Consider the following 27,639-nt stretch of genomic DNA (forward strand, 5'->3'; position numbering starts at 1 on the left):
TACACTGCTATAGGGAGTCTGGATAGAAGACTCCACCTAGAGAAGACAGTGGTGGAGAAATCTGCAGCCTCCACACAGCACTGAAAGGGTAGGGCCTTCAGTATTATTGCAGTCTTGGACTCCCTATGTTGGAGATTAGGGACCCTAAACATTCATTAGCAAATGATTTATTATTTTCCATTGCTTTTCATGTGTTGGAAACTTAATGGGCAGTGGAATCCAGTGTGGCTACTCTTAAGGATTATGGCATCATACAGAGGGCAGAAGGAACCTAGAATGAATGGCATATTCAGGCTACCTAAGTCTTTTGCCCTAGAGTGTGAGGAGGTGAGACTGAGGAGATGCCAGGATGCTACGCAGGTGCCTACCTCCTCCCCCCGCCCCCAAGTGCCCACATGGCAGGTGCAGCTCTCCCTGTGTGAGCTGCACGGGTGCAGGGAGCATGCTCCAACTTTGGAGCCTGAGCTCCAATCTCAGAAGTTTCCAAGACTGGAGATGGGATTCTGAAGTCCTGTACGGCTGTCTAGTCAGCATGTAGCATCCATAGGACTGCTCCCTGAATTGTTCTTATTACATCCTTCCCTCTTTCCTATTCCTTATGAAGTAAATTCCTTTCAGGAAGTATTGTGATTTTCATTAGTGTTTTTATTTTGTTTTCATAGTTTCATATTAGTGTCTTTCTTGAGCAGATGGACTATAGTACCCATCACTTCCTGCTGCCTGGGGTGATGGGAGTTGTTGTCCCAGCCATCTGGAGGCACCAGGTTGGGGTGCTTCTGTGATAGAGAATTATAGTCATCTCAGTTACTGGATTTTGATGTCCAGGTAAGGTTCAGGAGCCACTTGTACTTCAAAGTGCACACCAGTGGTGGAATTGCTATTATCAGATCAGCATGTACAGATCTGACAGAATCCGTATGTCAGCACTTGAGACACTTCTTTACTATTGAGGATTCATTTGTGCAGGTGATTCTTGAAATTGCCATTCTTGGCTTTTCATCTTTATCATGAGGCCCTGCCACCTGGCAAAACTGTCAGTTTAGTCCTCCCTTAAACAGCTGAGGCACAAACCTCCATGTGCTGCATCCCATCATGTCACATCCTTCCCACACTTTGGGAGATGGCAAGTTAAGCAACACACACATTCTTTTAAAATAACATTTGGCTAGCTCAGCTCTCAGCCCAACAAGGTAAGAACTGCCTCTCTTCCCTTCCTCTCCATGTGATTAGATGTTCTTGGACTACTTCCACAAATGCTATCAATCACTGCCACCTCCTAGCCTAGGGCAGCAACCTTTTGGGCCCAGGGATACATCTGGGAATTTGAGAATCTCTTATGGTTGCAGCCATAAAAGAGCTGCCATGAGTGGGCATGGCTGGTCACAAAGGACAAGGAACCTTCTTACGGGCAGTCCTTGGAAATTCAGATAGAAGCCACAGGCTTCCACTTTGCTTGGAAGAATCCATGCTGCCAGGAAGAAAAGATAAAAATAATTTTAAATTAAAAAATTGGAAGAATGGAATGTTTTGCCATGGCATCTGGGAGCACACTGACACCGGTAGGCACCACATTGCTTCCCTGTGCCCTCACCAAACCTCATAATTGCTCAGAGGTTTTCATTATTGTGACTCTTGGGGTCGTCTGTCATATGGGCTTTCTGCCCCTCTGAAACCCAGGTGCCTCTCTCAGCCAAAGGGAATATCCATGCTGTCCTTTCCAGTAATTGTCATTTCCAAGGTTTCATTGTTGGCTGTTGATTCCTTGTATGCTTTATTTTCTTTTAAGTATTCTTCCTTACTCTCTCACCTCTTTAATATTCTTTTTAATAAACAGTCCTTTTAATAAGTCAGTCTGGAGTGGAGGTATGCAGTATAGCTGCATTGACCAAAACCAAGGGAGAGAGTTCCCCCCCTCTCCTGCATGGACCTCACTTAGCAGCACAATGGTGATGCTGGGATTTGTATCTGGTGGGAGGATGCAACCTCTTCACTTGCAGGGATGGATGCAGCTAGAGCTTCCCCACAATTCAGGCATTCCCCACAATTCAGATTCCTGGGGCCCACTTTCTTCAGGATTGCAGGGCAAGGAAAGGAGTGGGGGCAAAGCACCATGATGTAATCCTAAGCTGTGGGAAAGTTCCACCTGAGAGAGGAAGGCAATGGAAGTCCTGGAGAGCACACATTCTTCACAAACCTCAATGTAACAAACAGTGTTTATTTTGTGCTGTTATTTTCCCCCACAATTCTCTGCAGGAACCCAGTGGTAACCACACTCCTCCCCAGTTGTCTCCTTCACTCAGCCAAAGCACTTACACTACTGGTGGCTCACTGGACGTACCACACATTATCATGCAGGGGGATGCAAGGAGAAGAAGAAATGACAGTTACTTTGATGATATTCCTCGGTCAAAACTGGAGAGACAGATGGCACAGGTAAAGTTGGAAACTGTTGTAACTGTTGTTACAGCGGATCAGAGCTAGAGTTATAAATTTGCTGTTATTTTAAGTATATCTTTGCTAATGTTATTCCATAGCAATACATTTCTGAACTATGCTGACTTCTCAACTGAAATTGTTTGCCATATATTTTGTAATTTTTCTTTTAGCCTCTTCTACCAATGTAAAAGTATTCTAGGAGGCCTTCTCTTCTGCACAGTTTACAGTTATTTGTATGCTAGCAGGCCTGATAACGAGTTGTGCATAATATGAAAATGTGAAATCAAATTATTCTGTTTGAGGAAAATAAGATTTGCTTTTGTTATGAATGCAAAATTTATTTGTTGCAGCAGTAAATGATTCTGCTGCACCATCTTGATGGCTGGAATTTGGTTGTACAGTCAAGTGGGATCTTCTAGAAAATATTTATCTGCAGAACGCTCTTGTTCGCAATTCTGGTATGACAGCCACTGCTTTTTCTGCTGTGCCCTCTTCCATGACTCCCCTGCAAGTTCAGTCTTCATTTGCTGAACTGGGTTTTTTTGCCCCATAAAGAATTTTGTTCTGAAAACCTTTGTTTTTTTCCCAGGACTTCTTACACGTTCGTCTTTAGCCATTTGGGCTACATAAGACAAAGCACTTGTGCCCAAACTACAGAAATAGAGGGAATTGTATTGAATGCATTACTGTCAGGAATGAATCTCACAGTGTACTCCACACATGCACGGGGATGTCCATTATCATGTCAGTGGCATTATCAGTGCCACCTTGGTTTGCCAGAGGCCTTCAAACATGACAGGTGGGCTGGTTGACTGTTTTTTGCCCATTTCTCATCCATTTTTTAGAAGACACAAACTTTCCTGCATCTGGAAGCTGAATTTTGTAGAAATATCCTACCTGTGGGATTTCCTTTCCTTTGTTTTAGTAAAGTTCTCTTGGTTGACTCTGGCTTGAAACCTAGTTTTGTGCATGGTACATGGAAAGCATTTGTGAGAAATGGATTAATTTAGCAAGCTTCAAAAGTCAGTCCTACTTAACCGATACTGCAGTGTCAGCTATCATGTGAGGTTAGAAAAATAACCTTTCAGTTGAAAAAAGATCACATGATTCCATCCCCCAGTGGAGGTCCTGATGTGTGTCTGAGAGCCAGGGTTACTAGGCAGTGTTGTCTATAATGTTATTCTTTCCTACTAAGGAACTTCAGAAAAGCACAAGTCATGTTAGTTTATCATCTCTGAAACACTTCCCGGTTGTTGTATGTTTCTGTTATTTTGATTCCCTCTATGAATAAATGCCATGGGCAGTATCTAATACTGCTGCTGTATCTTCTCTGGTACTGTTGCATAACAGGGACTGGTGCTTCTTAAAGGAACCCAGAGAATGAGCAGAATTGCTTCCAAAATGGGACAGGTCAGTAGAGCTCTGTGGATCTGTACCATTCCAGAAATGAGTGTTTCTGTTCATTTCTGGCTACTTTGGAAACTGCTGGGCTCCCATTGAATTAGTAGCAGGTCCCTCTAGAATGTGGACAGTGTGAAATGCTGTCCTGTGTTAGCAGCACACTAAGTCACTCTGCTTTCTAATTGGGACAGTGGAGATTATTTTCTTTTATAGCTTTTGACAGAAATACCTGGATTAAAATTGGCTAGCATATGTTCACTCCCAAGTAGTTGGCTGTCATTCCTGCTCATAAGAGAACAACTCAAGAGATCTGCAGAAACTCATATCTGTAGTTAGGGTGCAGTGTGGGGAGTTTATAAAAGAGCATTTAGGGCAGTGTATATTTTGTTGGTGGTGTTTGAAAAATTACCAGTGTGTTTAGTAATGTTTTGTAACCTTCACTAAACCATCTACAAAACACAATTGAAAACAGTCTGTCCATTCAATCAACCAGACATAAATAATATACTGGCTACCTTAAATCAAGCATATGCTTGACCAAAAAGATACACCATATTTCATTTTAAAGGTCAGTATAGTTGAGCTTCTGTCAGCAGAAGTGCCATGGGGTGATGCATGCTGCTCTTTGATGGTGCACAGTATGACTAAAGGCCAAGTCATAAACCATGCTGTAATGCATCATGGTATACATGATGCCGAACTATGAATTGCACCCAAAACAGATGGGAGGCCAGTGCAGTTCACGAAGCATGTTAGAGGCATGAATAGCTCACTTCACTGAGCAGGCATTCTGCCCTGATAGAGGCATCCAAGTGTTTGGCATTCCCACAAATAGAGATTGATTATTTCAGCAGCAGTTCGGCCTGGTGGGGGAAAGATGTTAATGCCCATGTCATGATTTTAAAGCTGACTGCAGTTAGGATGGAAAAAAGAGCAACTGATAAGTTTTGTATGTTCATATGAACATTTTATGAATGTCAATTTGACTGACTTGTACCAGTTAATTTTCAAAGAAATAATTAGTTGATAGATGATCTTCTGGTCAATTATGTTTTCTCTTAACCTAGTGGCAGACGCAACTGGGTAATTCTCTCTAGTGTACAAGATAGTTTCAGTTAATTTTGCAGAGAAGAGCGAAGGCACAAAACAGTTACAAATTTTGGTAAATTAATTTCTAGTAAGAACACAAAATTTAAACGTTAAGCATCACAATACAGAATTAACTACAACTATTCTTTTATGTGCCACTGAATATCCCATTCATTCTAGTTCCCAGTTCTTTATTTCAGCATCTTGATGCCCCTCTCTTATTATTTCCTTTCTGAAGACATAATACTCCCCAAACATGTAAGTTTTCCTTCCTAGGGATTAGCTTAATTTAACAAAAATCTTGTGACTTGAATATAGAGGGACAGATTTCAGAACTGAGTCTATAAAAATTTGTTTGTTTATTTAAATCCTTTTTAGACCATCCCTTACCCCATGGTCTTGGGACAGTTTAACAATAAGACAAAATGGCATAAAACACAGCATCTTAATAAAAAATTATATAAAAATAAAAAACACAAAATGCAATTCTGTGCCAGTTTGTGGACTTTCTTCTGTCTTGCATAGGATTGTGTCCGAAAGCACTCAAATTGCTCCCTTCAGAGCATTTCCATCATACCTGATCTGATGCTTTGCTCTGTAAAACAGCAACGTTCCAGCACTTGACCATTTTTTAAAAACTCTGTTGGTTTAGAGTCTTCATTTGTATTTGCATTTGGCTGTGATCTTTCTTTTCCCCTGCCATCTTCCTCTGTTGGAGCACTGCCCTGAGGCTTCCTGGCGGCATGCCAAGAGAGCCAAACATTCCTTACCTGTTGACTTTCAAGAAGAAAAAGCAGGACAATCCTAGAACTTGGAAAACTTGAGCTGATTGCCTAGTGTATAAAATCTAAAATCTTCCTTTTTCTTTCTCTGGGTGAAAATAGTTTGTATTCTGTTTGTATTTTCATACATGCTTTTTCCAAGAAAATACCCTTAAGGTTTCTGTCACCCACCTTCTTCTGGATTCAATTTGAAGATAAAAGGTCATTGAGCTTGAGAAGGGGTTGTGATGACTTCATCAGCAGTGAGGAAGTGCTCAGCCAGTAAAGTTTTCACTGCACAAGTGCATGTTCAATATGTTGGAGTTCAGATTGTAAGGATGAATCCTGCTGTGAGGGATAAGTGCCAAGGCTGACATATGAGCCTATAAAAGTCCATGTTGAATGACAGGAAGGACCTGAAGCAATTGCCTTTGGAGAAAAGCACAGCTCCTGTTCATCTAGCTGGAAATTAATTGGAAAGTAGTTTGCAGTAGTTTTAGGTTGGCTGCATGTACCAGCTCATCTCAACTTTAGGGCAAATTTGTTCAAATAAAGGAGAATTCCATTTTGGTGAATGAAGTGTAAGGAAGAATCTGGATTCAGGCAAATGCAGCAGCCCTTCACTTCTTGTAATGATTGGAGCAGTCAGACGCCTTTCAATATTTGATACTATGGAAGAGGTGACCTTGTAGCCCTTTTTGAAATCAAAGTCCATTGAGGGTTTTGCTAGATCAAAACACTGAAAAGAAGGAACCTATGGGAGAATTCTCATGGCCTGACATCCCACCATGGGTTAATTTACTTGCAGGAGCTGTCAAGTGGTGTTTTCCATGGTTTCTCATGTCATGTGAACCCAAGGCAGCAGGGTTTGTTTGGTAGTCAGACAACCTTCAAATCACACATGGGTTGTTTTAGGGTTATATTGGGTCATCAAACAACCCTGCTGCATGATACAACAGCACATGAAAAGTTGGGTGGCTATGGGAAACATGCAAATATAGTGGCTATCAGCACCCAGCTTGAGATGACAGTGTCTTGTGGGTAAATTAACTGGCAGGGTCTGTTGTCTATGTATTAGCTACCAGAAGGTGTCACAGTATACATGTACTGACCTCCATAAGAATGCCTCTGAAATCTTTTAATTTCTTTTCCTTAGCAAGTTAGAAAGGAAGGGTTCTCCATATAGAGGGTCCTAATTTTTTAAAAAGTATCAGTTGGAAGGTTGTACCTCAGCAGAATCCTTCTTTACATAGAATAAAATTAATAAGAAAAACTACCCCACAATAATGTGCATATCATTTATTTCTTTGCAACTTCTGTTGATTTCCTTGTGATAGAATATATTAAACAATTTGAATGCATGTGATTATTGTTTGACATGGAACAATACACTGTATTTCTTCAGTATTTGTTAAGTAGTACCTTCCTAGGATGGTCCCGTAGCTTGAATACACCATTTCTTCAAATCAGTAGATAACTCTTCTGACTTCTTTGAAACATTCAGATTCAGTTGAATAGACTTGCCTGCACATGGTTGAATTGGAATTTCTTAGGATTAAAATAAAAAAGATATTTAAATTGTCACTGATTCCTCAGAATGTCATACCCTTACCTCTCTCCTTACCCCACTCTCAGTGATCTGGCATACTGTAGGCATGAAAAGATTTTCAGAAGCCTAACTAATCAGCCCCAATACTTCACATTCTCACAGCTCCATTGAACACTGCGAAGTAGTGCTGAAAGACAAGATGGTGTCCCACATGGAAAGAGTTCTCTTTAGGCCGATCACTAACCATGTGTAACTCTACTCCTCTATTTATTTATTTATTTATTTAACAGTTGTGCCAAATGAACCACTAAGCAAGCATTTTTTGTTCTTTCATGTATGTGTGTTCTTAGTTCATTATCAGTTTTTAACCCACAGCTTTTCTTAAGGCACTGCACCTTTAAAATACTTGATTCTTAGGTTAATTTTAAATGTCTGTGTGAAGCATGTATAGGCAGATTTGGGAGAAAGGAGACTATTTCAAATCCCCCTCATATTATTGACTTGTATCTAGGAGATATAGTGCATTACAGTCAGACCTAGTAAGAATGAGGAGGAGTTGAACTGCTACTGCCTTGCCTTGCAGGTATTGTGGCAACTGGTAGAGTTAGATATGAGAGAGAAGCTCTTGTCCTGTATTCAGAGCTGCTCATATTCTACACTTGCACCACCATCTCAGTTTGAGGTGTAAAATGGCATGGTTCTATTTCCATACATTTCTCTGAATTCAGTAGGTTAGAACCAGCTTCCTCTTAGTTGCACTGAAAGCTATGTGAAAGGTTAGTTATAGGAGTTAGTTATAACTCCTATTTACTTCAGTGAGAACTATGTGCAGGTACGCAAGCTGAAATCCAATGCTATATTTGTAGAATTTATATTCCTTGGAAAAGTAGAAAAAAAGAAGGCCTGAGATAGGCAGTTGAGTAAAAACATGAGGAGAGGTATGTGCCTAAAGTTTAAGGACCAAGTACATGCTTAAGGACCAAGTACATATAGCACTCAAAGGAATTCATTGTCCAGAATATTAGGCTGCAAGTGTCTGTGAATGCACTTAGGAGGTGAGTTTGAATAGTTCTGTATTTAAAGCTAAGGATACCAACATCAGACACAAGTTTGATGCGAGCATCTAGGCCTGGACATTGATTTTGAAAATTGGTTGAGGTTTTATTATTAAGCTGAGATTTGGAATGTATAACTAGAATTTCAGATAGCATTAAAGTTATTTGCTAACCTGTAAGTGTTAGCAAGAAAGCCAGTGCTGCCTGATTTTAATAAAATACTAGACAAGAATCTATCACATTCGCATAAATTATCTTTTTTGTTATGCTGTTGTTTGGAAAGCAGGTGTTTCTTAGAATGCTTTTTCCAGAATGTTGCAAAATGATAGGGTCTTTTTTCTCCTGTCTTTTACAGCTTTTTTTGTATATATATTAGGAAATGGCTACTGTACTTCTTCCTCATTGAGCTATTTGGATTACGTATTAATAATTCTTAAATTCAATGCTACTTGCCTCAAATTCAGTCTAGCCTTAGCCAGTTTGATAAACCTTTTTGTTTCTCCATTTACAAATTAGACTGAGGCATAAAAATATTCTCAGGGTAGCTATGAAGATTGACTAATTGACTAAAAGTCTGGACTCAACTTTTAGGGACCAGGGCTTCCTCCCAAAGCCCTGGTCCCTAAAAGTTATTGAGTCCAGACTTTTCCTATGATGTCCCAAAACACTATGTGCCACCATCTGCTTTGTAGAAAATAGTAGGACACTCACCTTTAGTTATTAGCATGTAAGTTGAGATATATGCCATTCTTCAAATCTATCCAGACCTGCATGAAGTTCTTAAAAAAAAAGCCAAGGAAATATTTATTTCACAGGTCAACATTCAGAACTAACAGTAACTGGGTGCACTGGCACCACTTCAGTTCCATTTGAGTTGCTTGAACATGAGTAGAACTCTTTTCACAACTGGGAACCATGCTAAGGCATGAGGGGTGGGGAAGGAAGCATCGAGCACAGCTCCCTGGGCATCACAATTTAAATCTTGTTGCCCCCAGTCTGAGCTGTATTTTAAGTTGCATCTGTTTCAGTCCTCTCCTAAAATTCTATCTGGAATTGCTAGCTTGGTCACAGTTCAACTTTTGGCACTTTTATGCAGAACCACTTTTTGTATGTGTTACATACATTTCCTATAACTAGTGGAAATGACAAATGACCTCTATGTTAGAACCATTTTCATCCATACAGTCCAGATTTTCTGCTGTGCCACGACTGTTTTCTGTCCACTGAAACATTAACAGACATAGAACTAGTTAATGAGTAAAATAAGCCTTGGGCATTAATGTAGTCAAATGGAATTAACTTCAGAATGCCACTAGGTCTTTTCTGGGAATGTTTCAAATCTCTTTAAACATCCCTCTTAAAACAGATTTGAAGCTACTATCATAGGTAGCTTTCTGTATCCTTGTAGTAGCATCCTTTGTCAGGAAGACATACTCTGAGGCATGCAAAGTACCTTTTTTGTGCTGATATAACTCTTCTCTGGTCATGTGCTGCACTGAGCACATCTGCACTAATAGAAGGAATAGGTAGGGGAAAAAAGTCTGCTTTGCAGTGGTTATTCTGACATTTTTCAAAGCCTTAAGGCTATAATGGCATAATCCGAACTGTTTAGATCAGAAGAACCATGCAAGTGAAGGTTATTTCCAAGCTTCTCCCTCCCTTCAAAATGGCATCACACCATTGGCATGTGAGAAGGAGAGGCTGAGATGCTGCCAGGGTACTTTCTATCATGGTGACACTTGTCTCCTCCTTCCCCTGGAAAACCTCCTGAATCTTATCTCTGAGAATGCACTTCCAATTTTGGAGTGTGGTTCTCTCCATACCAACTCTGAGGTGGAGAGCATGCTCTGACCTTAGAGCACTTTTCTGACCTTGTAGCTGGGTCTCCAAAAAACCTATGGCCATCTAGGCAGCATATAATAGCCATGGGGTTCTGCTGCCCTTGGAAGGTCATCATAGCTCCATTATGAAATTGCGCTCTTCAAGTGGCCAAAGGTTCTTATGTAGGGTAATATTTCTCACTCTTTCTTAGGTACCACAAATGCAGTTGTTAGGTTATGCTCTTTTTATTCTGCGCCCCTTGAGAGTATCTCTCATGGGTAGCTATTTTTTATCCTCAGGACTTTTGTCATCTTGCCCCTTTCATGCCTGGGAGGCCTATAGGCTATTTTTCACATTTGTCCAAACTGCAACTATTCCTTTGACATAAACATACTGAGGAAGCACCCACTATAATGGTCTTGCATTCTTTGTGAGGGTGAACAGCACACTTAATTAAGGTTTCTATGTTTAGAATGCTAATATGAAATTTCGGCTGACCTGATTGTACAGTGCAATGGGTTGTGACCATTGGCAGCCACAATGGTGGCTACACTGCACTTTGCTGCGGTGCACCTTCTAGGACCGAATAGCAGGAACTCTTTCTGGGCAGTTTGAAGAAGGCGACCTCCACTGTAGGTCCTTAGAGTTTTAGTAATGATAGAGCCCGTCAGTTGGCGTGAGGCATCCAGATTTCACAGAAGGAAAAATAAGAGCAGTAGTAATTTTCTTGCAGGAAGCTGCGTCTCTTTGAACGTAGGCTTTATTTAGACACCAATATTAAATTCCTGCTGCTTCTCTTAACTGCTGGCTATGCTCTGCATCTGTGGTTAAGCTATTGATGTATTAATTGCTAGGTACTCCAGAGATTGTAGTTGCATTTCTCATCTGTTTAAAGCCTTTTATTGTTGCCTGCTCTGGAGACTGTGGGTAGCTACTACATCTGGTGCTTATTTTAGTTGTTCAGCTACTATGGACTATTATCTTGGATTATTTTTTTTTGTGGTGTCCAAATAAGGAAATATATACCAGGTGTTGTCAGATTATACTAATTTGATTTTCTGTTACCTTTGTTTTAGTAGTTGCACTGGGCATTTTGTTTCCTTGGCTATTTCTGTATTGCTAGACGCAAGTCCACCGATGCAATGAATTATTGAATGTTATTTCCTTAGTGGGATGGCAGGATATAAATCAAATTAATGAATAGATTTATTTTGACTTAATAAAATTTCCACCTTCCAAATTACTGTTGAAAAGAAGTGATGATTGTTACTCCATTTTGCACAATCTTCGCTAATTACTGCAGCCAGTAAAGTGTTGGTCCACTTTACCAAGCTCTGCTGCCTCTTCAGAGGTTTTGCAACGATGTCTTTCAAATACCAAATGTACAAATGCCATTGATGCTAGTGCTTGCTACTCAGCAGTGACACTCGTTTATCATGCTCAGTATTGGTTTATTTTGGCTTTTTCTTCCAATGTAATTTACATTTAAAACATTTTCACCTATAGGATGCACATCAAAGGCTAATATATGATTGAAAGACACCCACTTTTTCTTTTCTGCTATTTAGTTATACTTCATAATTATAAAATGGTGATAATAGTCTGAATAGATGTGAAATGCATTTGCATTGAAACTCTTCCATAATGTCTTCTTATAAGCCCAAAAGTTGCTACTTCAGCAAATATATTAAATGGGATTTTAACAGCTGCTGCCAATTTAAATCTTTCTCTTTTAGATCCTGCTGTCATTTTGCCCCCATGCCCTGGGCACACTGCTTATTCTTCCTGGGCTTGGGAATGGTTATTGTATTTTACTATTTACAAGATGAGATGTAGTTTTCTGTTTATATTAGCAGTCTTCTGTCTGTGAGATATGGACCAACCAGAATGCAGGATATCCTTACTCAGCAGTCCATCAGGTTCATAATGTAAGATACTTCAATAAATGGCTACATTGTCACTGTATTCCTGTTCAGTGTGTTTCCTTGGTGTTGTTAATCCTTGAAACTGGTATTGTGCTTTGCAGACTTCAAGAAGCAATGTGTTGCATCCAATAATTTCCAGGATTCTATGTGTTTATACATTCATTTTCATACTGTGCAATGAGCGTGTTGGTTTTTTTGTGTAACTGAGTGCAAATTTTAAAGCTCCAGTCTGATTTTTTAAAGCTGTCATCTTTATTTCTTTATCACCTGTGTTGCAGGTGATTGTCTTTGTTCACTTTCAAAGACAAAAAGAAGTATGAAATACATAAATTTGTAATTTCATGCTGTTTTGTGCCTTCTTTGTGATCAAAAAGGATCTTCTCTTTAATTTCTCAGGGTGATTAGCCTCAGTTTTAAAATGCTTCAAGTCACTTCAGTGTGTACTCAGTGTGTCCTGGGTGGCATCTTGTACTTCTTCATTTCCAATCTGCAGTTATTTTTAGACACAGGAAGTATCTTGGAGCAATGCCCTTATCACATGAACTGCATTTTGAATTTTAACTTAAGATCACCTTTGTATGCCACTTCCAGAGGATATTAAATGTGTAATTGCTTCCTAATGCAGCTGCAAAGTAGACCCTTATTCTCCCATGAATTTCTTATCATGTGCATACTTTTTCCAGTGGAAGTATTCATATTACTGTCACAAGATGAAGCTCATGATGCAGCTTTAATTGCAGCCCATCTTTGCAACAGCAGGTGAAAAAATGCCTAGCTCCCTAGACCATCCAGAAGAACCTGAGCATCTCTTTGCAGTCGTGTTGCTGTTCTGCCTACCTAATAAAGAACTGCTCTGACAGTTTAATAAACAAGCAAACAAATTATACAACAATAAATAGACAACTTTAAGGACAATTCTGCTCAGATTTTAGATATGTGAGAGGAATGAAGAATACCATCTGAACGTATTCCTTCACTTGCCTCCTCCAACTGTTAGGGGAAGATGTAAGACAAAGATGGGAAATGTATGGCTCTCCAGATGTTTTTGGCCTCTAACACTCACAATCCCTCATCATTGGCTAAGTTGCCTAGGTCTGATGAGATTTGCAGCCCACTAACATGTTGAGGGCTATGTATTTCCTCCTTTTGATGTAAGGGACATGGGGCCCAGAGACCCATTAGGGCAGCCAGCTGAAATACTGAATCATCTTAGGGAGAGACCTGCAAGTGTCCTGCCATTTCTAAGACAGATGTGTAGGGTAGGTTTTTCTTCTTCTCGTGCACAACTGCCAAAGGAGAGCAATGACCACACCAGCCCTTGGGCTGATTTACAGTTAATTCCCTCATCTAGGGAGAGGCAGGAATAAGGAGGCTTTGCATCTTGGCAGATCCATGGCATACCTGACATGCCTCGACTTCCCTTGCACAGTTGGCAGAACACCACCAGGGGTACATCTACACCTGGTGAACCCCATAGCCACACCAGGGAACCATCAGTAGTGTAGCTGTTGTCCCACCAGTCATCTCTTTCTCCCTAAGTTAGACTGGCACATAAGTTGCTTCCTCTCAGATGGAGTGAGCTTAGTTATACTCCCTAAATAACCTGAAAAATAATTATGATTTATGAAAATTTCTCATTGAACAATGGAAAGGAATGATCTATTTTGAATTAAATTAAATTTCAGCTGAATAAAAAGATTATTGATTGTATATGCAACAAAGAGCATCCTTGCAATCAGTAATTCCCACTTTATTAATGAAACATGGAAAACGTATTTTCAATAATTGCAGAGAATATTTTCCAAAAAAAATAACAGCAAAAATGATCCAACCAAAATTAAGCAGTTTTAAGTCCTAATGATTCTGAGGGTAGAAGTTGGTACTTCTTTTAATACCTCCTGGTTAAAGGACTGGGATTTAAATGTAAATGGTTGCCTGGTAACAGATATGGAAGGCAATATTTAATTGGCTTCAAGACAGGTATTTCACCACAGCTATTCCTTTGTATTTTACTCTTGCCTCTTTTTAATTTCTACTGATTTAATTTAAAAGAACTATATTGTGTATTATACATACTCCCTGATCTGGACATTTTTTTTCATTTAACTATGAGTGTCACTTTCTAGTTCCTGGACTGAGAACAGCTAATATAGATCTCTTTGTAAAATATCAAAAATGTGAATAGTGTAAACTTATGTAACAATGGGATTCCATATTCATTTGTCGCCATGCATCCTATGCAAAATTACACACTCAAGTGGGCCAGGAATCACTGAAAATCAGAAACCTGGGAGGACTTTGCATTGTGCCCTTTGTTTTGTGGCTGCTCCAATGATAGGTTATACAAAGATGCTTCACAATTTTTGCTTTTGTCATTTCTTTCTAATATTAAGTTTTCTAAAGATTACATTTTAATATTATGCTCAGCATAAATTTTCTTACACCAGGATTTATTTATCCTGTTAATCTTACTTGAATCAAAGCTTTAATAGAAGCAGATACCAAGAGCTAAAAATAGTTTTGACAAGCTGAGCAGTGTGGTGGAAGAAAGTGAAATCTCAGCATATAATCACATTTCTTTGAGTGACATCAATATAATTATGTTAATAAATGGGCAAGGAGGGTACAAACCTTTAATGTTTCTTGTCAATTACACTGAACTGTCATTTTCTCTAAACAATGTTCACTCTCAAAGGGCACTGCAAAGTCAGAAGTACTTTTCAACCTAGTTGATTTCAGGGGAAAAGTTAAACATGTACCTAAAGGTACTTTTCCTTGAGCTAGATTGTGCCCAGCATTCAAGTGTGAACCACAGATCTGTGAAAAGTTGATGGACACTTCATGTGGTTTATATGTTTGCCATGCATAATTGAAACTTGCTATGGTGAATAGTGTCCATGCCCAAAAGGGAATATTAAAAATAAATAGGCTCCTCATGCTAGGGAGCCCTGGCCAATCCCTCCACTAAAGACCCTCTACGTGCCCTTGGGTGTTGTGAGACCTGTGCTTTTACAGGGTTCACTAAAGAAATACCAGCGCACATGTGGCACAGCTATTACATAAAATGTGAATATGTTCTGCATTGGAGCATTTTTCTTACACTGACTTGGATACAGCTGGAGGCACCTTTGCTTTCCCTCCTTCCCCCTTCCCCTGGAGAGCGCCTCCAACCCTAAAAAAAAAGAGAGAGAAGAAAATGACAGACAATCTTTTGGGAGAAACTGCTGAAAGGGATAGGCTGTGCTATGCAGGAAAGGGGGATCTTTGGAATTCAGGTGCCCAATTTTCTGAGACTGTTCAGCCTAGCACCATTCAACACTTCCTCTGTGTAGTACTTTGGGTGCTGTGGGGAAGGAGCATTTAATGCTGATATTGCAACAAGATATGTGAATGAGTTTGAACACTTTAAAACTTTATATAAATGCCAAGTGTTAACTATTACATTATTAATCTCTACCCAACTGACAGACGTTCCACATCTGCAGAAAGACTTGCATCTGCTGAAAGACTGAAGCATCCCAGTCAAAGCTATGCACATGCCCTATTCCTTCCAAAAAAAAAAAAAGCCCTGCTTTCAGAGAAGAGCTAATGCAGGAATGAGCAACATGCATCCCTGCCCTTTTCGCTGTTCCTCACCACTGAATTAGCTGCTGTGGGGGCAAAAAATGATTCTATTCCACAGCAGGGTGTGCAGGAAGTATGTACCTTGTTTGGAAGAATAATTATACTTCCAGGAGCACACTTCAAGTGAGGTCTGTGCTCTCACATGCCTTGTTTAGAAGCAGAATTACCAGGTTTTTGCTGCTACATCCCTGAATTTTGGCAACGCATTTGGTGGCGGGGGTGCTCTGGATCCCCAAACCTGGAAGCTGCCCACTGTGAACTACAGTATGAATTCTTGCAAGAGGCCATTCCAGACAGCTCCAAAACGCTTTTAAAGAAAAGCACCATGTGAACTACATTACTGTCAGCTTTTGAAGAATGTCAGTAATGTTGGCACAAAGTTGTTCTTGGTTGTCTCGTTTCTGCAAATCTGCTTCAGTTTCCACTTGGGAAGGTTACTAAATTTCAGTGCCTTCCAGTTGACTTTGTGCTTATCATTGTAGATCTGTACTAACTTCTGTCTTGTCATTATTGTGTGCCCCATGGAAATGGATGTATAATGGTTATTTTGTTTGCTCTCCCTCAATGGAAAAGTAAAATGGTACTTTATTTGTCTGAAATTTTCTCATACACATTCAAAACCTTTTTGATTGTTTTTATTATATCTTATTTCTCAAGTTTGTTTCTAATTGTTAGAAAGTTTAACGATTCTGCCCAACCCCTCTGAGAATCAGTGAGCAAAGGGCGTGGTTGGGTTCCTTGCAACCATGAAAAATGTGGGGTGCAACTCTAATAAAAGCATTTTGAATTGTGACCACAGACACCAAAGAAGCAGATAGTGACTAATTGTTTAGAGGTAGTTTGAAATTTCATGTCATGTATAGTTTAGAAAGTCCCTTCCAAAGGGAACTTCCATTTAATCCATTCAAATGTCTCTTCCCATCTCTAAGAATATTAATTTATTTTTAAGCACCATGGATGTCAGTTTGAGATAATAGACTTGTATTCAGATCCTAATCATGTTTACTTAGAAGTGAGTCCCATTGATTTCTGAGGGATTTGCACATAAGCAAGTGGGCAGAGGGATGAGTTAAGGCTCCAGTCTATGCAATCTAATAGGTCTAATTCCACTGAAGAAAGTAGGGTTTACATTTGAGAACAAATACACAGGTTGTGCAGCTGTAGTTTCACAGATCTGGGTGAGGATCCTCAGTTTCAGGGCCAAAGGCAACCTTCCTGACATCCCAGTGCAGCCTGTAGGGGCCCCATCTCCCTTTCCCTTCCCATCATTCACCCCCACTGGTGGTTCCTCGACTTTTCTACAACTCCCTTCTCCCTGATTTGAAGAGGTCAAAATGTCTTGGGGTTTGGTAATAGCAGTAAGAGCTTTAAGCTAAAGTAGACTGATATTTTTGACTCTACCCATTCCAAAATGCAGCCCCTAAGACCATCTTTTAAATTGAATTTGGCTGTCATGCTGAAAGATGTTCAACATTCCTGGATAGGATGAGGCTGTTAGTTCAACTTTCCTTTTTTACCCTGTTATCTGAAACTTCTAGCTAGTTGTTGTATTCTGTTTGTTCTGTACATGCAGTGCTTTCATTTAAGTAATATAGGCTTATCTGGGACTAGCTAGAAAATTCAGATTAGAAGCTCAGCTGTTGCAAGAAATGCCATCCATGTGGCAATCTTTAGTTATTTTTTGACACATTTAGTAAGTAATATGTAACCCATGCAATTTGGCTGCACCCAGAGAAAGAGAATTTTGAAGAAACTAGTTTACTCCTTTAGCTTACTTTGCTTTTGAAATGCAATTTTTCAGACTGGAGACTGGGGTGAGCCATCGATTACTTTACGACCTCCTAATGAAGCAACAGCATCAACACCAGTACAGTACTGGCAGCATCATCCTGAGAAACTCATCTTCCAGTCATGTGATTACAAAGCATTTGTAAGTTGCCAAATCTCTGTGTCTCCTTTGAGACTAATTGAAAATTGCCAATTTTAGGGGATGTCTCTCTCTCACACACACACATTTACTTAACAGAGCTGTGAATATAAGGACTTCCTTGCAATTTCAGTGAAAGAATTCAGAATGTTGGGAGCAGAATTCAGGTGAAATTGCTTTCTTTTTCTTTCAATATATGAGAAGTTACAGGCATTACTCTTTATTTAAAAGGAAGCATCCAGAGACACTATAAAGTCCTGAAAGACATATGGACGTAACAGTGGTGGATGGACATAACAGCCCTGATGTATCTTGTTCGAGAAGAACTTCTGGTTTACAATTGATCAGAAACAGAGACTAGGAAGTTTATGAGCAAAGCATAAGGGCTGCAGCCTGTCACTCTCATTTATCCCTTCGTAATGCTCAAAGCACACTGCCTCTGCACACAGAAGTTAAATTTAGCTTCTTGTGGATAGACTTTCCCTTCATCATTTTCTTCAAGCCACATCTTTATGCAAGCCAGCAGCCATTACCTCATCATGCCATGAATACATAAGTTTTATGAAGAAGTTCCTTGGGGTAGGGGTAGGGTGCAAGACTGTTGCAAGTCACCTTTACCGCAAACAGCCCTATTGGTATTTCCAAAAGTGGTGTTCCTAAGAATGTCCAGTACTTGATTTTCTTAAAGCCTTAAAGGATCTGTTAAATCTACTGTTCATTAATAGAGCAGATTAAACTCTAAAGGGACCTATTAAAACCCCTTCAAATCTTGAACAGCATGATATTAACATGACTATACAGCTTTAAAAAACAAAAAAACTTTTCAGTCTCTTTAAATTATACTGAAACTCTTTATACGTTATACAGTATAATAATGTTGAACTCTATGCTCCTGAACATTTTGTACATTTTGTATATTGAGCTAAGGCACTGTTTGCTGGAAATGCAATGATGAAGCAGAACAAATTATTATCTGTTTGTATGACCGGCATCTAGGTACATAAGAAGCTTTTCGTAGCAAAAACTGCAGTTACAGTGTATGATTTTAAAGTAAAAGGTACATTTTGTTTCCTGTTACATTTTTCTTAAAGATGAATTCTGCTGTTATTTCTCTCTTTTAAATGTGACAAGTCTATTACTTGCTGGAACTATTAATACATTAGGTTACATATTTAGTTGTCCTTGAAGATTTGCTTATTCTGTTTATAATTACAGAAAAAAATTGCTTCTGTGTTTAAGTATTTAGGTTCTATGTTGGTAAAAGAGCTAAGAGGAACAGAATCAACGCAGGATGCCTGTGCAAAAATGAGGGTGAGTGAATTGATTCTTTTTCTAAAGTTAGAGTTGTATGTAAGAAAGAAGGCCTGTGCTGGCTGGGACGTGTAGGCTGTCTTCTGTCTTAAACTTGCATGGTAAATGGACATAATGCATAAGACTTGGGTCTTGGGTCTATAAAACTCACTTCCACAATTTTTAATGTTTTAATAAAATTATCAATTAGATCCCACCACTAGGAAATGCTGCTTCTGCTATGAAACTTTTCCAGAGTTTCCTCCAAAATAAATTCTCCATACTTGGTTCTTGTGGTGTAGGCATGGGATTGATGCTACCACTTGCAACAACCTTTCAGAATGAACAAAAAATAGGATGATAGTTAACATAAATTATTTTCAAAGGCAAATGAAAATCTGATCTTCAAATGTTAGTGCAGGTGTGAGGCACATGGATGTGATCTTTGTCCCCTCACTCCTGTCATCCTGCAGGTCAGCTAGATCAGGGGTGTCCAACCTGCAGCCCACAGGCTGCATGCAGCCCAGGATGGTTATGAATGCGGCCCAACACAAAAAACATAAACTTACTTAAAACATTATGAGATTTTTTTACAATTTTTTGTAACACGATCATGCAGTTTTCAAGCATGTACTTCGTAGATAACAATGTTGTGTTGCAGTGTCACGTAAAATAAACATGCATATGTTCTCGCTATTTGTACGCATGCGTGGCTTCAGTTTTACAGCTGTGAGCAGCTTCCAGTGTGTTGTCTTCCAAGTGCAGACAGTCAAATTGACACCATCAGACATTACATGTGCTCATGGTGACTTGGCAAGTGAAACACAGCTATTATCAATAATCTTTCAACCTACCGTTGCAAACAATTTTATATATCTCGACATGTTGCCAGTGCTCATTGGCAATCTGCCTGCAGCAGATGGAAGCGGAAGTCCAAGGTATCGGAAGGGCACCTGCTTCAGGCATTCCCTTCATAATCCATGAAGGACGATGAGACCCAGCTTGTGGGTCTAATTGGTCCATGAGGCTTGGACCTCTGAAAATAGTTTTTGTCACTGATAGTTTCCCAACTCAATGAGAATAGATGGGAATAAAATGATCAACTTACTGGTATAATTATTTTGATCTGTTTATACCAATTGAATTTAAGCTTGGGTCACAATTTATTTCAATTTTTAGTTTCTGTCCACAGAGAAGTATAAAAAGCTGATATTTAGATTTTGGAAGGTATAGAGAAATTATAGAAGCAGGTTCTGAACTAAAAAATGAAAGCACTCCTGAAAGGTGTTCCAAAGATGTCATTAAATATGTGAAACGTAACCTAAATCTTTCTCATTAGAGAGTCTGAATATTCTTTGCTGGAGTTCAAACATATTATTATTATAAAAAACAAGCCGGAAAATTGTTGGCACTTCAACTCATGGCTCATCAAGCTTAATGCCTATCATTATTCTATCTAATAGTGCAACTTGACAAATAACATAAGAGTTTCTACTTTTTAATGGACTGGGGTTAACTAATAATTTTATTCTTTTCATTGTCCTACTGGTACATTGATTTGGTTTTTTAATTGTGGTTTTCATTTTTGTGTAGTGTTTTGCAGTTTATCTGGCAGCATCTTTAAGGATGCAAATTATTACAGTTAGAAATAAATAAAATAAATAAGGCTCAGTCTCTCTTGCAGAAATTCTTGCTAGGAACTTTATCACGAAGGAAAAGTAACTCTGGAAGTGTCTGTAAGGCCTGCCTGATGGAAATCTGCCTGATAAAAGTCCTTTCTGGGCAGCAGCAGTGCTTCCTGCTCTGGTGGTTTGGATCCCTCTCCTTCCTCAGAAATGGATCAGAAAGTGATGGGGTGCAAACTAGGATGGGCCTTCTTATTTTCCCTCCAATTGAAACCAGTGGTAGGGAAAGTAAAAGGAAAAATTGGCACCAGAAATGAAGAGGAGAAAATGTATCCTCCAATGTTTCTGCATAACTGCAGCTAACAAAGTGTAGGCCTACAGAGTTTGTGGCTCATCGCTGAACTCATTTAGATATCCAGAAAGTACATGGCAAGTTTCCTTGGCTTATGGATTTAAAGCTGTGTGCGCATGCAGGGACTGAGCTGCTGTCCGTTTCTTCCCTTCTGCTAGGTTTCAGCTGGCTGTTTATGTTTTTCAAAACTCTCTGCAACTTGCTTAAGGAAAAGTAGCTCTGCAGGGCTCCAGTGTAAAGACGCTTAGGACTGCTACTTAGGGCCCTTTTGCAAACTGAAGACAAAAGGTGCTAATTATAACAGATATAATTGTTTCTAGGTACACTGTAACTGAGTTTGCATGGCACAGCAACCCATTGTTGGGGTGACAAGCCATGGTTGATTGTTTAATGCAAATCAGAATCTGTCACACAGGGTGGCTTGTTTGAGGGCAACAAGCCACACTGACAACCAACCCATGGCATGTAGTAGGAGTTCTTGGATTCACCAAGTATTGTCATGTCATTCAAACTTGGGCAACTGACCCCACTGTAAGCTCGAGAAAGCAGGTAATGAACAAGAACAAGACACCTTGCCAGTGTTGCTGAGCTTACCAAGGTTGAGCTTACCTGTGACCTCCTACTGATGCCCAAGCAGCATGGAGGAGTGACCATCATTGGTTTGGTGTCCCCTTGAAGAACACAAGTGGGGGTTTTTTTGGTTTTGGGTTGGTTTTTTTGCTTTTCTTCTCCTTACCATTCCTACTTGCTTCCGGGAGTTCACTTTCTGCCCAAGTGCATCCTTTTTGCATGTGTTCCTGCAATGTGCAAGTGTTTTTTTAAGGTAGTGAACCAAGGACAGCCCCTGAAATATCCTTTTTTGGGGCATTTTTGAGGGGCTGTCACTCATTATCAACTCACAGAGCATTAAAATGATCTTTAAACTTGTGGGGGGAGCCATGGTGAGCAAAAAGGGCTTATGGTGAGTAAGGGAGTCCATGGAGATACCAGTGGATTTCCAGGATGGAAGCAGTGGGGACAGCCTATGATGAGTTCAATCATTGGTTGAGCACATCACAGATTGTTTCATGTAGCTTATTCACAGGGTGGGTTGTCATGTCATACAGTCACACTGTGATGGAGTTTTGTACAGACATTGTTTAGCAAAATCAGCTTAAGAAAGAAATCTGGTTGGTGATAGTATTTTCTCTGTGACTGTTTGTCTGCTGTCACAAACACTGTTTACCTGTGACATCTTAGGATGTGGGAGCTGCCTTAACCCTGAGTCAGGCTCTTGGCCCTACTAGTCCATTGTTGTCAGCACTGACAGGCAGTTTCAGACAGGTCCTAGCTCTGCTCTTAGTGACACTCTCTGCTACAGCAAGATTTCAAGTGTCTACAAGCAGAATGTTGTTGGGCAGCAAATACTGGTATTTGTACGGCCATTGGTGAACAATCAGGTAAGTACATATAAAGTAATAAAATTGCAGATTTATAATACCAAACATCTTAAAAAAGCACCAGAATACATAGCATTTTGTAAAGTCACCGGCTACGTTAATACCCAGGTAGGCTGTTTTGGCAAAGCAAACCATTTTTGTTTTATCCTCTTATTAGCACTTGGACGTTTCAAAGTGTGTGAGCTCAACCTGTGCTCATACAGAGTGTCTGCAGACATGTCTGTTCATGATGTAGTCCACTCATTTTCAGCGAAAGGATATTAAAATATGTAATTAAGAATACCATTATTTCCTACTCCTTGCAGATGCAGGTAGTCTATTATTACCTTGGGAAGAAAGGATATTACAGACAGATATGGTTAAATATACCACATTCTTGTTTGCTTTTAATTTCAGAAATCTACAGAACAAATGAAAAAAGTCCCTACTATTGTTTTATCTGTCTCTTACAAGGGAGTAAAATTTATTGATGCAACAAATAAGGTAGGTATTGTTTGATTACTCCATTTTTTTATAATATGTGGCTGCTTTTTGGTCATAGCCATTCTTCCAGTGCTGTATTTGGAGGGCCATAACTTGCCCACCCCTGAAATTGAATATGTAATTTCTCATCAAAAGCTGCACTACCTGAAGAAATAGCATCTATCACTCATGCAGCAAACAAGTAAAAACCGACATTTCCCACACACAGTTGTCTTGCATTGAGTGTGGCTCCTCAAACAGATGGAACTGTACGAACTCTCAAGTCATAGAAGAGTGACCAAGGATTAACATCATAATGCTAAACTGTTTTCTAGCTTAGTCAAAATGAAAATCACCTGGTTTGGACAGCACAGCAACCCATCCTTGTTTGTTACAGTAGATCAGTCCCCACTTCACCAAGGGTAGCTTGTTGTTGTTTCTTCCCCAAACAAACCTCCTGATGGTGTCCATGGCTATTCTAGAATTGTTGTCACCCATGGTGAGTTGTGTCATCCAAATCCAGATGATATAATCCACCATGGGTGAATTCCAACAGCCAACAAACTTTGGCAAGAACACCAAAAATACCTTGGCACTTTTGGCAAGCAGCTGCCAGGTTGAGTGCCACTGACAACCTCCAAAGTGCCTAAGTGGCACATTGGGATTTGTCAAAAGCTTTTGCCTTCACACAGGGTAAAGCAGTCATCCTTGCTGTTGGTTTGAGAGTAGATCTTGCCAGCTGCTGTGAAGGAAAGCTGGAACCCTGTTAGTAGTGGACAGGTCTACTCTTGAGCTACTGGAAAGGAGAGCCAGGAGGTGGAAGCTGGTGATCTGCTCTACTGTGACACAAAATGGATCACATACTCCCTGCCATGTCCATGTCCTGTTCAATGGATCTACTCTTAAGGCAAGAGGCAATTCACTTAGCAGTAGTACCTTGAGGGCAGGGTAGCATCACAAAGTGGATTTGACACTTCCTGTCCAAGAAATCATTCACAATTTTGGATGTAAGAGAAAGGAGACTTGCTCCTCCTCGTGGCACTCCCTGGAATACTGGCTGGAAGAAGACGGGGGAGGGAGGGAATGAGCAAAGTACCATGGTAAGTCCAGTCAACAGTTGGGCTCATCATAGATGCTTTATAAAACAACCAGCCCACTATGGCTTATTCTCAGGATGGCTTGTCATGTCATGTGAGCTCATCCTTTATCTGGTTGTGAAGACTTACGCCAATTTTCTTGTAGCACCATAGTGCAATACTATTTCAATAATTTTGTTTGTTGTTGTTAGTCGCGAAGTCGTGTCCGACCCATCGCAACCCCATGGACAACATTCCTCCAGGCCTTCCTGTCTTCCACTATCCCCGGGAGTCCACTCAAGCTCACACCAACTGCTTCAGTTACTCCAGTTAGCCACCTCATTCTCTGCCGTCCCCTTCTTCTTTTGCCATCTATTGTTCCCAGTATTAGGCTCTTCTCCAGGGAGTCCTTCCTTCACATTAGATAGCCAAAGTATTTGAGTTTCATCTTCAGTATCTGGCCCTCTAAAGAGCAATCAGGGTTGATCTCCTCTAGGACTGACCGGTTTGATCACCTTGCGGTCCAAGGGACTCGCAGGGGTCTCCTCCAGTACCACAGTTCAAAGGCCTCAATCCTTTTGCGCTCAGCCTTCCTTATGGTCTAGCTTTCGCAGCCATACATTGCAACTGGGAAAACCATAGCTTGACCATATGCACTTTTGTTGGCAGGGTGATTGCTTTTTACTATGCTGTCTAGATTTGTCATAGCTTTCCTCCCCAGGAGCAAGTGTCTTTTAATTTCTTGGCTGCAGTCCCTATCTACGGTGATCTTGGAGCCCAGGGAAATAAAATCTGTCACTACCTCCATTTCTTCCCCATCTATGTGCCAGGAAGTGATCTCTAGTTCCTCTCCCTCTTCAAAATCCTGCCTGTACTTCTGGTAGTTCTCGGTCCACATACTGCTGGAGCCTAGCTCGTAGGATTTTGAGCATAACTTTGCTAGCATGTGAAATGAGTGCCTGTTATTCTGGTTATCTTTTGGCTTCCTACTTTAGCATTCCAATCCCCCATGATGATACAGACATCATTTTTGGGTGTTAATTCTAGAAGGTGTTGTAGGCCTTCATAGAACCGGTCAACTTCAGCCTCTTCAGCACCAGTGGTTGGGGCATAGACTTGAACTATTGTGATGTTGAATGGTTTGCCTTGGATTCAAATTGAGATAATTCTGTTATTTTGGAGATTGTATCCCAGTACTGCTTTTCCTACTCTTTTATTGACTATGAGGGCTACTCCATTTCTTCTGAGGGATTCTTGCCCAAAGTAGTATACCTGATGGTCATCTGAATTAAATTCACCCATTCCTGTCCATTTTAGTTCACTGATTCCCAAGATGTCGATGTTCAGTCTTGTCATTTCTTGTTTGACCACATCCAGCTTGCCTTGATTCATGGATCTCACATTTCAGGTTCCTATGGAGTATAGATCTTTGCAGCATCGGACTTTCCTTTCACCACCAGATACATCTGCAACAGAGTGTCCTTTCGGCTTTGACCCAGTCGCTTCATTCTTTCCGGCGCTACTAGTACTAGCCCTCCAATCTTCCCCAGTAGCATATTGGACACCTTCTGGCCTGAGGGGCTCATCTTCCGGTGTCATATCTTTTTGCCTTTTGGTCCTGTCCGTGGGGTTTTCATGGCAAAGATACTGGAGTGAGTTGCCATTTCCTTCTCCAGTGGATCACGTTTTGTCAGAGCCCTCTGCTATGACCTGTCCATCTTGGGTGGCCCTGCACGGCATAGCTTATAGCTTCATTGAGCTACGCAAGCCCCTTCACCATGGCAAGGCAGTGATCCATGAAGGAGATTTCAATAATAGGCATACTCAACTGTGAGACTGTGTTTACTCATGCAATACAAGTTAAGCAACATACATATTTAACCATGGAAAGTCTAGTTGTGAACAGTGTTATGGCAGATGTATTGCTCAAAGAAGACTGTATGTTCTGTGAACTAGATAGACTCATTAGGCAAAGATCCCTTAGATTACTTAATCTGTAGGCTGCTATAGCTCACTTGTTAAGAGCAGTGTTACCCTGCTCATAAAAGTAGAACAAACTAGGTATGTTTTTATTATTTTAAGAACTCCTCTTAATGCATCCTGGCACAAGTAAGAGTACTTAGGCATATCTGAAATGCATTAAAAATGCAGTTAGCACTTCACTAACGGCAGTGAAATTTAATGTTACCTCTCATATGGTTGAGTGACCCTGGCCAGTCACTTCACGCTATTCCTAATGGAGACAGTAACCAAGCTGGCTCATTTTTGCAATCTCAAATGGTCTTATCGAGGAGTTCAAACTAACAGAATTGTGTGATTGTTTCTACTTTATAAAAGGAAAACTAGCTACAATTTTAGGATTTAAAGCTTCAACTTTCATTTTTTCTCAAGAGATTCACTGGTTTCACACACACAGCTATATATACTATAAATAAACTCTCAAACATGCCATGCTCACTTGAGAGATTTCAAATTATAGAAGACCTTTCAGTGAACCAGAGTTGAGTCTGAAACATAAGTGGAAAACCATGAGGTCCACTGAGTTTTAAAACTGGATTCTGGTTTTAGTGTTAAGTAATGTTTCCAGTTCTAATTCCTTCTGAGTATTAGAAAAATCTAATTTTGAAAACCTTGTTGTTTCCCTTAGGGGTGGCATTAACACAGTCTATATCCTATGGCAATGATTTTATTTGTAGGAAACTGAAGCCCTGTATTTTAGTATCATTGTAAAGATTTGAAACTAAGAACAATGAAAATAAACTGAAGGCATAGTATTGGGCTTTGCTTGAAGTAATGTATAATTAAATAAGTATTAAACACTACTGGGTTTAAAGATCTTTATAAATTGGTGCTCATTAAGACATAATCATTAATTTGATTGTGGTTCTCCATAGGCAAAACTTTATGCAGAAATAATAGCTTCAAAAATCCTCCAACAATTTGAGATAATAGGATTAATAGTGGGCTAGATTATGATTTTCTTAGTTTTGATTGTTATTTGAAACAAGTTCGTATCTTTAAATCATGATAGTTTTCAGTATATATTAGCAAAATAGTGAGCTAAATTAATGTTCCAATGAGATTGTCTGGTATTTGCCAGAAGAGTGTTTCTCAGAATTGATTTTTCATGGGCAACAGATTAATGATGGGAGGGAGCAGGGACGAAGACTGGCAAAGGTGCTGATTCAGTACATAAGCATTAATCACGTGCTTAAGAACAAAACAATGGGTGAAAGAAGCAGTGCTCTTGGGGCACACAGGAGGGTTTGGGACTGTGGCACAGCACTCTTTCTGGGTTTTTTTAGCCCAAAGAGAATGAGCATGTAAGGGAATCCATCCATGCCCCCTGAAATAATGTTTACCGAAGGCAAATGCAGCAGAGGCGCAAATCTTTTTTCGTTACACAAAGTGATTATATGCATCTTTCCTTGTCTGTTTCACTAATAGGGACTGTGTCCCTTGCTTTGTATGGCTTGTTTATTTTCTCCACATCCCAGTTGTACAAAGCTATTGCACTCTAAGTTAAAATAAATGCCAACATCTTATTAATAATTCTTATTTTTTAATTAGAAAGGCTTGAGAAAGAAAGGAGATGTGCCATTCACTTTTCTAGCAGAGTATAGCCTGTGACTAAGAGAAAAGGTTTTGGCTTTCTACCTTCAGAGGAATCATGTTAATTTATTAAAGCATGTGTATAGTTTCTCAGTCACTAGAACAGGATAGAATTCTTAACTCACTGGCATAGAAAAATGGGGAGAACCAATCTTATGACTCATTAGCCACCGTGGTCATGAGTATTGCAGTGCA

General features: G+C 39.9%; 1 protein-coding gene across 3 annotated transcripts in view; it reads left to right on the forward strand.

Moving 5' to 3' along the window:
• Nucleotides 1–27,639, forward strand: part of ANKS1B (ankyrin repeat and sterile alpha motif domain containing 1B) — a 325,003-nt gene that overhangs the window by 290,969 nt on the left and 6,395 nt on the right. For 2 of the 3 annotated variants that reach the window (XM_044454762.1, XM_044454763.1), the window contains 4 exons: nucleotides 2,254–2,433; nucleotides 17,463–17,591; nucleotides 18,828–18,899; nucleotides 22,691–22,777. In XM_044454762.1, the coding sequence (XP_044310697.1) occupies nucleotides 2,254–2,433; nucleotides 17,463–17,591; nucleotides 18,828–18,899; nucleotides 22,691–22,777 (468 nt within the window). Of the gene's footprint in view, nucleotides 1–2,253; nucleotides 2,434–11,965; nucleotides 12,041–17,462; nucleotides 17,592–18,827; nucleotides 18,900–22,690; nucleotides 22,778–27,639 lie in introns of all 3 variants that reach the window. The other variant, XM_044454764.1, reaches the window with a different exon arrangement.

This window comes from Varanus komodoensis, unplaced genomic scaffold (genome assembly GCF_004798865.1).
Source record: "Varanus komodoensis strain SLA01 unplaced genomic scaffold, ASM479886v1 scaffold8, whole genome shotgun sequence".
NCBI classification, from domain to species: Eukaryota; Metazoa; Chordata; class Lepidosauria; order Squamata; family Varanidae; genus Varanus; species Varanus komodoensis.